This window comes from Colias eurytheme, chromosome 9 (genome assembly GCF_061535395.1).
Source record: "Colias eurytheme isolate Ceu_HAF_F1 chromosome 9, ilColEury1 Martin Lab GWU primary, whole genome shotgun sequence".
NCBI classification, from domain to species: Eukaryota; Metazoa; Arthropoda; class Insecta; order Lepidoptera; family Pieridae; genus Colias; species Colias eurytheme.
In genome coordinates, this window is record NC_142988.1 from 3,434,905 (window position 1) to 3,446,930 (window position 12,026).

Here is a 12,026-nt window from a genome sequence, read left to right on the forward strand (position 1 = left end):
TGTAGTAATGTATCGGCGATACCGATACCGATACCGATATCGATGGCTTTGTAGAAAAATAAATAGTGAATTATGCATAAAAAGTTACCAACATTTAACAGAGACAACTGTTAATCGTATTCTTTTAAATAAAAATGCCAAATCAAAAAAACAACAAAACCATTTATTTTAGTATTATTATTTTACGAAGTCAGTTAAACTTTAAGTAATACACATACAAACAGTACCTTATAAAAGTTTACTATTGGTAGAGTTTTTTCAGAAGACAAAGTGCGCACGCGCGGGCGTCCTCCCGCATCGTTCATTGGGCGCGGGTTTTTGAATTATTTGATATCAAAAAAATTGGTTGTTTGTAAAGTAGGTTTACGATCGAGATGTTTACGTGATAACATAATGCAGTGGCAGCGCTCGAGATGAAACGGGAGATCGGTCCGTCTCTCTCTCGTTATACCTGCGATCGCGCTCGTGAGGTTTTGGTGTGACACAAGTTTATGAACATGTCACCCGACTAAAACGATTTTAAAAACGTTATCACGTTAAAAATTAAAAAAATTCAAAATTATTTATTTCTTTCCTTTACATAAACAAATTTGTGATTGGAACACTCCTAGTAACCAAATAAAATGCTTGTGTCAGGAGGTTCCGCTCTTCCTTAACACTATTACAGAAACAGAAATAAAACAATATGAATGAATACAATGCAAAAACATAAAAGAAAAGAAAGAATTTAATAAAAAAATATCGGTATCGGTTGATTTATTATCGGCGATACCGATATATCGGCTTGCCGATATATCGGCCGATATATCGGTATCGGTATCGGTATCGTTACATCCCTAAAATAAATATCTCGATCTACAAAAACAGCTAGATTCACGTCAATAGATAAGCACTAACAACTTGAAACATGTCATACACTCAATATAGTCCATTGAAAAGTTACATTTGGGGTTGCGTTTTTTAGAGGACGCAATTTTATTCTTTTGATGTGTAAGGGGGGTCAGTGAGAAGCTAAAACCAAGTTTGTGGGGTCGCGGTCAGTCATTTTACGAAGAAATCATATCAGACCATTTTTGTAGATTGTTTTTCGAGGAACAACTTTTACATACAACATTTTTTCATTAAGTAAATAGCTAAGGTTTTACAGCGCTCCGAAGTGAGTACTATTCTTCAGTACAAGGGCAAAATAAAATTGCGTCCTCTAAAAAACGCAAGGTTAGGCCTAAAAAAATGTAACATTTCAATGGACTAAACATGTTAATAATCCGATGTTGTACATTGTACCTGTATGTTTAAAAAAATATGTATTGTTGTCACTTTTTATTTGGATAAACAAGTATTTTGTATTACCCATTTCATCGATTTTATTTTAAATTTTTCGAATTATGGTCGAAGGTTTTAAAATTGTACCTTTATTCGTTAAATCAAACCAGTGACCAGAATTAACTATTAAACTTTTCATACGGTAAATACTTTTAAATTTTAATATCTACGGTAAAGAAAGGCTTCAAAGTCGTAATTGAAATGTATTAAATAATGAACTTACAAGAATTACTTGGATTGGACGAAATATGCTTGCGGGATGTGAGGAAGAACATAGAAGTAAGGTTTAGAAAACACTGTTCAAATGAGTTATACATTATAAATGAATTGGTGGACTAAAACCAATTACAATGTTGGTTCATGATATAAAGAAATGCTTTCAAAAATCTTAATTCATTTCTGCATTTTTCATGTTAACGTAAGATAAAATCGATTGTCATTGTAGTGGCTTTCCAATAATAGTTCAGGATCCATCGCCCATTTTTGCACTTGATTACTATCAAGCTAATTTTACGTGAGTAGCTTTAATTTGATGAGACGCCCAATAATTTCATGTACGAAACTCTCGATTGTGGTAGCTTACAGAGGTAACAAGGATAAAATATTTTGATTTGATGGTTCTCAAATATTTATTAGTAATCAAATGCAAAAATGGGCGATGGATCCTGAACTATAAAAAGTGCTTCGAGCAATTTGTAAGTACTTGTGAATTTTACGCATAACTTTATCGATTTTAGATAATAAATTGTTTCCATTTTAACTACTTCCATATTGTATTTATAATGGAGTCAATTAGAGCTGTACTAGCTTTTTCAATGCATTTACTTCATCCAGAATATTTCGAGGTGGTTGTGCTGGATTCTGTATTTTAATGTAAATAGTTATAACATTTTTATTCTTCTTCCTTTCACTAACTATTTTTGTAATTAAAACTGCTCAAATAAACTATTTTATTAACGCTACTTTTATTGCTATTTTCTATGAATTAAAGCAGGGTCACATTGACGTGTTAACGCACAAAATAAAAATAAATTTTATTTTGAGTAATAATTTATATTTATGTCAAAGAAGGTCTATGCCATATTTTTATTGTGTAAGAATTATTTTTTACGTTTGAAATATGTATAGGTTTACAAAGAAATCATGTTGATAATAATATTATGCAGTTCTAACAGCATAGGACATTCTAAGCAAAGATAACGTTAGTCGTTTTAACTATGGAAAATGGAAATATCTTTTTCTTAATACGCAATTGAAAATATCCATATTAAACGAATGTCCCATGGTTTTAATATTTGTTTACACGCGCACTGTTTCATTTCAATATATTATCTAATCATTTAGGTTTTGTAACGTCGCATTTTTGTATAAAGTTTTTAATATTATTGATGTATTTTGTATATAATATGATTAGTGTTTTTTAGCTTGTATTAAGATTATGCTTAGATTAATCCAAGTATTAAAACATTTATAATTTCATGCTTATATTATCATCCTTACCCAAATATTTAAATATATAATCGGTAGTTGTAAGACTTTATTAACGTTTTAGCATATATCGTCACTCAATATTTTTATTGTCCTATAGGTACTTTAATATTAATCGTGAACATTCACTTTGTGATTCTTTAAGCTAGTCCTAAGAAATGTATTAATATTTTCTATTACTCTTGTTCTATAAGTATAAAATATACATCTTATAGCTATGTTTCAAATTTAAATATTTTTAAATGTAACAGATATTTAATAATTAATAATATTACCATATCTTGTAAAATTGGAATGCACGTTTGGGACTAAAATTTTATGACGTTCATATCAAAATTTATTCGCACTGTTTCAGCTATTGAAGAGATTATATTATAAAATATAAATCTAGTTGCAAAATTTGATTAAAATGAAATATTTGTCTGTATTGATCAAATAAAGTTCCTTCGTACTCAATTGTATTTTTATTTATTCTCTTCCCTATAAGTATATATTCCCTATATATCCACTACAGTCTAAGTAAAATTTTATACACGATCCCTAAGTGACTAGTCTACTAAAGTAAATAATATTATATAGGTATTTAAAGGTGCCCTATATTTTTACGGCGTATAGATAAGAGCATCTACGCACCACACAATATCTCTAGATATCTTTCTGTGATTTTTTTTAATCACCTTATTTTACAAGAATAATATATAACTTTTAAATAATAAGATTTTCCTTTAAAACAAATCTGCAAAAAAGAGACTATCTAATTTACTTGATCAATTACGAAATAATTTGTCCATACTCTGATCAATATGCAAATATTATTCTTCAACTATATACATTATGTTTGTTATTATAAGTAAACGTTTAATTCAATTTGCTCAAAGATAAAACGAGCATTATTTAAAGGCTTATTTAAATAACGTTACATAACAATCTTAGTGCGGAAGCCTTTGTTAATCAACAATTTATTGTTCATGCATAAAATATTTTTTATACTTAATATTATGCATAATAAAAGCAACGAATGTACGTAGTTACATTACGTACATAATTTACGTTGTATGAGGTCACTAATTATTAAAATTTTATAAATTAAAATTAGGATTTTTCAAAAAAATCCTAGATCCCAACTCAGAGTCGATTTCCAGTCGTCTGCTGATTAAATTTATTTAAATTACTTAAACATAAAATTTGATTTTGAACATATTCCAAGAGGATTTATTAGCATACGAAGACTGTGGTAAAAATTGTAGAAAAAAAATACAGTCTTATTCACTTGCAAACAAACAACAAACTTTAGATAAAAGAATAGGTACTCTACTTAATTTCAAGCATAAATAAGTCTCAGCTAGGTTCTTATATTTTACTGCCTTTACTTGATTCCTGTAGGTACCTATAATATATGAACAGGTAAGTTGTTAGCGAATTGTGACATACGATTTTTTTGAATTAATAGGCTTTATCCTTAGCCTGAACTGCAATCACTAATTGACAAAATTAAGACTCTCTGATCTACATTATTTTAGTAAAATATAGAGTAGGAAACACATAATAGATTGTACTGCACTTTCATTTATTATGTATTAGTTCTATGAAATTATAATGTTGTACTTAGCTGTCTAAATAGCGGTAGTAGAGACCTTGTTCAATTCGCGTCTGTATGACAAAGCTCACGTATACATTTCGTCATATGTCATTCATTTTTACTGGGAAGTGATCGATGTTGAATTCAAAATCCGGGGGGAACCTGCAATACCTATAACCTGTGGTTTAAAGTATGTATTAGGATTACGTACTTAAAAGTGAATTGGATTTCCCTAACAAAAGTCCCCATCATAAATAATAATTGATTTGAGTTAATTAATGTCTTTGAGAATAGGTACATATCGATGTACGATAAAATTCTACTATCACTTTTTTGTAAGTGACAATATTTTTTAGATAAATATACAAAAATATATACAGCACTGTTTTATAACATATGTGTTGTAACATAGATCAATGATATGATTTTCTTATCTATTTCTCCTGAACAGTAAGTATAAGAAAAAATACGTTGAATAACAATTTCGAAGATAATAGTATAAGAAATCTTAACTGCATTTCTTTAATTCATATTTAATTATGGTATTCGAGGTAAAAGAATTTATAAGAAGATAAACAATTTCACGTAACAATGCCTAGTTTACAATGGAGGATAATCTAGCCACGGCCTTCGCTATAAATAGGTTGCTTTATCAAGCATCCTTCGTAAGTAGGTCTAATAGCTAGGCATGAAGACTAATCTTTAAGTTAAAAAATCAATATCTTACACCTGCTAGTTGTTAAACGCAAGTATAAAAATAATCGTCTATTTTTATTTGCATATAATTATTTCATTCATAAAAATACGCATGTCCGTAAATACTCAACGTAGATTCAACGTAACAAATGCTTTACGACCGTACATTGGATTGTGAGTGTCAATTAAAATAATTTTCCTAATCAGCCACTCCGCGTCGTGATTCGGTGACACTGGATTTTCATTATAAAGCGTGACGCACACTTGTTGATATTTTTTGCGGATATAATTTGGTGTTAGAAGTTTGGAGTAGCCACGGACCGGTTGCCGAGACAACTAGTTGTCAGTTCGCTGTGAGTCTTACTACCGTATACATATATATTATGCTGCACTCGATATTCAACTCAGTACGGTGCACGGGTTAGCATTATTTCAGTGATCGCTTTCAGTGCTCAAATGTCAAAAATATTTAACTGTTGCGCAAAAGATACAGATTCCAGGGACTTGAACGGGATGAATAAGGAAGTAGCTACGATGGAAAATAATTTAGATAAAATGAAAGACAGTGATATAGTTGATAGAGGTGTACCTAAAGCCGAACATATGAATGGATACCACGGGTGTCCTTTTAGTGAGAAAGTGGATGTTGATAGTGAGAATGAGAAGAAATCAGTGAAACCGAACTTACGTTTGAAAGTTCCACAGCCGTTACGGCTGAAGAATCATATGTTTGCTGAAGAGAACATGGATACGTTACATTCGCACATCGATGATGTTACGCACTTTGTAAGTAATTAAAATTATCTATAAAACTATAAATCGCGTGGATAGTTTTAAGAATTTCTTATCCCACAACACTCAATCTAACGTAGAGTCGAGCGTAACGGTAGAGATCTAAATATTTTTATTTATTTACGATAAGTCTTATCTTGTCGTTTATCCAAAATCTTGAGATCTTGTGTTAAAATTTATATCTTAAATTGAAGCACTGTTTTTTAAAATATGAAGTTAGGTTAGGTTATGTTATTTACACACTGAAACTTCATCTAAAAATATCTACAATGCATACGGTGCAATCTAAAAAGCGTGAAGATTTTCTTGTATACCAGTAATTATAATGTAAGAATCGTAATTACTTTACAAAGGCATGAAAGTAACTCTTATATTTTTTTAAATAATCTTTACTAATCACAGTTCCAACATGACTACGAATAAACATAACTTAAAAAAGAATAATCAATATTGGTTCAAACAGTCAAAAGTTCTGATGTAATAAAACCCAAAAAGGAATACAATCTAATTATTGAGAATCTCCTTATTTGTTTAAAAAATCAGATTTAATAAATTCTTCTTTGTTAAAAATGGAGGTATTAATAAAATGTATAAACAATAATTACATATTCAATGCGTTGATTACTCATAAACAATCGCAATTAATGAATAGATGCTAAGTGCTTACTACTCCAACATTTACAATTTACATTGCAGTATTATGCAAAACAATGATTCGTTCTAACAAGAAGTAAGTACGAGAATGTTTAAAGTTTTAATGATCTGGAATCGCGTTTGGTTCATTATATTGAAGATAAAAGGAAATTATGCTGTTTGAAGAAGGTTCATGTTACTATTCAATTTACATATTTTAAGCATTTTCTTGCCCTAATTAAAATAAGATTAATTAAAGTATTAAATTATATCGAATACACTTTAAACTTCTTTATAAACTTCGTATTATTTAAGCAAAGATCTCTAATAAGCATTTTCATGATCAAATTCTATAAGGTTGAGAAAAAACAATCAACAAAATTCGTACGTATACATAAGAATAGGTCAAGTCTCAAGAGTTTTTCTTTTAACGATTACATAATACGACTACTCCATTGATATAAATTATCATAATTAAAATCGCCATTGATTTACTCACGATCATGTCGTGGTACAACAATAGGTTATGTATAACCTATTTTTTATGATAAATAAAGACCGGACACATGAACTTTTTATGATTTCCCAAAAATGTTTAGTCACATCTAAAAAATGGTATGATATATTTAAGAAGGGATTGTTGTCTATTTATAAGAATGGAGTACAGCATTTTATTCAATGAACTGACGTCATATTGTTCATAATTACATTAAAGGTTGAGCTGAACCGTATGTCCATTAAGAGTGTGCTACAAATATCTCTAGATCATTTAAATTTTAATAGATACTTATGTTTTCTTCATACGTTTTTATTATTTCCACCATAGGTGCTATTTATAACATAATATTTTTTTGTTTTTTTTTAATCTTTCTTGCTGTATAACCCAATATGTGAATGGACATTCGATGGTAATAAATCATTATCCTATTATGTAAAAGTTTGTATATAAACTTTTGTTTGTTTTTTTGCGGAAACTTTCATGGGGATAATATAAAAATAATATAAACATCTGTATTGGTATTTAAATGGAATCTTAAGCATTTTTCATTCACTGAAAGTTTTTCCACTTCTCGGAAAAATTTCTTACACCATTGCTTTGTTATGTCAATAAACTTGGAAGAAAGTGCAATCTACAATTGAAATTATGATGGAATTCTTCTTTCTTGGCCCGATTTATTTACAGGAAATATAAAACATAACTATAATATAGTTCAATTGTAGACGTTCTTGTAAAAGTGTGAATATTATATTATTATCAGGCTGAAGAATTTGTTTGTTTGAACGCGCTAATCTGAGGAACTACTGGTCTGATTTAAGGCTATAGGGATAGGCTATGTATATATCATCATGCTAAGACCAACAAGAGCGGAGTAATGCGGGTAAAACCGTGGGGCACAGCTAGTTAAGGATAGAATGGAATTATGAATGCTTAATAATATTACTACAAAACCACAAAAATCACTCTTTTCAAAATATTATCTTATTAAATATTTTATTGATGACGTCACTAACTGCTTACTAAATATGACGAGAGGTGTATAAAGCATGCGTGTTCGTAAAATACATGATCCATATGCATTGATCTATCGCTTCCATATTAATAGTACCTACATTACAAACAGTCTGTTTGTTTATCTGAGACCAGAACAGTAATCTGCTTATTTAACTAACGTCCATGGACTGTGAAAAATATAAATAAGCAGGCATAATGCGTGTAAATATGAAATTAAATGTGTATTCAAATAGTGGGTTATTCTGAACGGCAATTGAACTCTTGTGATGTCTATTTTTGTTGCAAGTGATTCCAAGTACACAATGGTCGTGCGCAGAACATAATGTTTGTGTTGGTGAGAATCGCCCACTGATGCTGAGACAATCTTGAAGGTGGAATAAATTTAGAAGGATAAATTACTTATGATGAAATAATAAAGAAAAAAAAATGGAAAAAAAATCATGTTCTTGATGAACATGATGATAACAAAGGTCAGTTAAATTATAAATATGATTTTGATATTAATGTCATTAAAAAAAAACAATTAATGAAAATATCCACTAAAAATTGAGAGGAATCTTAGACCAAGCGTAGACGATGGATGTAATTTGAGTATAATTTGAGAACAAGTTGCGAACTAAAGTGCAAATTACGTCTTATTATACCCACTTACTGGGAAACTACTTAAGCGACGGTTACACTGAATTCTGGTATGATCGTGAAATATGATAATTTTCACACATTCAAACACTGCTTTTTGTTTTTGGGTTACAAGGTGTCAAATATATGAGTAATTTTAATTACTGTGTACTAGTTAAGGCAATTCTTCGAAAAATTCCTTTTCTATGTGGAAATCATAGCATCAATATATCATTTTAATAATAAATGTTAGTATGGTTTTTATTTTTAAAAGGATAATAGTTATATTCAGTGAAGCTTATAATCGTAAATATGGAAATAAGTGGGATGTAGGTATAAATGGTTTAATTATAGTTATCATTCAACCAATACTTGAAAATAACTGGAATTTATAATATAATAATACTTTGGGATATATACATTATCTACATGTCTAGTATCTATAGTAAAATGTTCAAGTCCCCTTTTAGCAAAAAATACTATTTGAAATGAATGCAAGCTATTAAAATATTACTTGTATTTACGAGAATTAATCCGATATGTGACGTCAAGACACTCACTATATTATACAGATTATGTATGTGCATAATCTGTTAGTAGAAATAATATAAAAATAAAAATAGGTAGTTTCCAAGGTAACAGGCTTAGTTGCAACGGTTCTTATTAGCGGACATACGCTGATAGATGCCAATTTCCTCTTATTGTCTGTTAATCTAGTCAACTGAAACTTAAATCCATTGAAATAATCGTTTACTGGGTACACCATAGTTCTAATCAGGTAGTGTATCATCATCAGCCCAATATGTTCCCACTGCTGGGACACGGGCCTCCCAGGCCAATATTGTACATTTTATAACCTGTATAAGTTATTTTAACATATTATTGATTGCACTACACATTACATTGTAATTTCTACAAGTGTATTGGGCCAAATAGTCTGACAATTCAAAATGAATTATCGTTTTATAACGAACGCGACTGTTCAATTGTTCATCATTAAAAAAGTCTTATTTATTTCAAGCCATTTCGTGAGCCATCCGTGAATTGTGAATATGACAGTTTTAACAAAAGCGAATACAAAATAACAACAAACAAAATACCTTCAAAATACTATCTCGCAAAATCTTCAAGAACTAAGTTATTTATAAGATGAAGACGTTGCTATTTTCCTCTCTGATTTGATTTTAACAGCAAAGTAGGTACCTATGCGTTGAAGAAAAACTTATTTTTTTTCTTATTCAGGCATATTATACGATACACTTGCAGTCTTGCAGTTACAATGACTTCAGAAAAGATATTTATGGCATCAAAATCATTGACCTGTAATATTATACTTGTATATTTCATGGTAATAACTCCTGTCGGAAAGCTGCCAATTCCTATCAAGTAATTTAAAATATTCTGCATGTGCATAGCGGAAGATTTTAGTGTCCCAAATTCACTACATGAAATTATTTTTCACACATCTGACAGTTCTGAACAAAAACGTTCTTTCAAGGTTCTTCCACTAATCCATTATTTTTGGGTATCATTCCTTACTTTGGATAAATGTGATATTTCACTATAATCATAATGAAATATTAAAAAAAACAGTTATTATGTGATTTATGAAACAGATCGACGTTATGAATAAACCTAATAAGGAAACGCATTTGATTAAACAATTCGTTAACACATGACGTATTATTTCGATTTCTATTGTGGTCAACCAGTTATACAACCTTCTCTATTAGCTGTCTGTTTGTCCATTCATAGATAATGACTGATGTTATCTTTCAACATGCTAGTTGACTGACAAATTTGCTTTAAAGGTCGGTGTTGAGAAAGTTTAACGTAATAATAATGATCCATTGAAATGTTACATTTTTTAGGCCTGACCTTGAGTTTTTTAGAGGACGCAATTTTATTTTTTTGATGTATAGGGGGGGTCAGTGTGAAGCTAAAACCAAGTTTGTGGGGTCGCCACCCTTGTCCCATGGCCGCCATCTTGAAAATAGCGGTTGAAATGGTTTTAACGATATATCTCTTAAACTATTTATCTGTTAATAAAACAATTTTAACATTATTTGTTGCAAATTAAATTCTCTACAACTTTGATTCAGTAACTTTTTGTCGTAGAACCATAAATAAAAAAGTTATAAGCGAAAATGTTCAGAAATTAGAGCTATTTATATTTTTCAATAAAACTTTTTTTTATCATTTTACGAAGAAATGATATAAGACTATTTTTGTAGGGTACTCACTTCTGAGCGCTGTAAAACCTTAGCTATTTACTTAATGAAAAAATGTTGTAAATAAAAGTTGTTCTACGAAAAACAATCTACAAAAATGGTCTGATATAATTTCTTCGTAAACTTATAAAAAAAAGTTTTATTGAAAAATATAAACATCTCTAATTTCTGAACATTTTCGCTTATAACTTTTTTGTTTATAGTTCTACGACAAAAAGTTACTGAACCTAAGTTGTAGAGAATTTAATTTGCAACGAATAATGTTAACATTGTTTTATTATCAGATAAATAGTTTAAGTGATATATCGTAAAACCATTTCAACCGCTATTTTCAAGATGGCGGCCGTGGGAAAAAGGTGGCGACCCCACAAACTTGGTGATAGCTTCACACAGCTGACCCCCCCTACACATCAAAAAAATAAAATTGCGTCCTCTAAAAAATGCGACCCCAAATGTAACTTTTCAATGGACCATAAAGGCTTGAAAATTGATCTACCAAGATTATATTTGATTGAACTACATTTTTTTTATCTAACAATATTATGAAGAGGAAAGATTTGATTTAAAAGTTACTTAACCCTCTATAACTCAATAACATGTTTTTTATTTTTTTAGTTGTTAATAAAAGGAAGTTATGAGAGATGGAAGTTCCTGAAGCAGTTCTTGGTTTTGGTATAGCATAGAGCCAAATATTCCAACAGACGAAGAGAGGTAAAGTAATTGTCAAAATACAATTGGTAATTCTGATGCCTTGGAATTAAACGCGCTAACCTCATGACGACGTTGGATGCTGCGCCCAAATCTGGCTCTTCTGGAAGAGTAATGTTTTCCTTACCAGTTTCAATTTCTGTTTTATAGGCATAACCAGAAACGCCACTCAACACATAAATTTGATAACCCCATTTATGTGGCTTTTGAGGGTTGTATCGCTTCAACACATTCCGTGCCTTAGTGGAACACATTTGCTCGTCAACACAGAGGTGTTCTTCCAAAGGAACCATTTTGTAAGCTGCATTTAGAGATTTAACCACTGGTCTTATTTTGAAAATTCTATCATAACCAGGATCGTTTCTAGGTAGATTTTTAATATTGTCATTGAAGTGTAAAGTTTGGCGCACTTTCTCAAATTTATTCAATGGCATAGTATCCTGTA

At 30.1% G+C, this 12,026-nt stretch overlaps 1 protein-coding gene across 1 annotated transcript in view; it reads left to right on the forward strand.

Annotated features, from left to right (window-relative positions):
• The first annotated feature begins 5,442 nt into the window (after positions 1-5,442).
• The window catches only part of LOC149905694 (nitric oxide synthase-like), a 35,338-nt gene continuing 28,754 nt past the window's right edge, over positions 5,443-12,026 (forward strand). Inside the window, exon 1 of the mRNA XM_090105375.1 lies at positions 5,443-5,872. Within this exon, the coding sequence (XP_089961501.1) occupies positions 5,543-5,872 (330 nt within the window). The 5' untranslated portion in view covers positions 5,443-5,542. The remainder of the gene's footprint in view (positions 5,873-12,026) is intronic.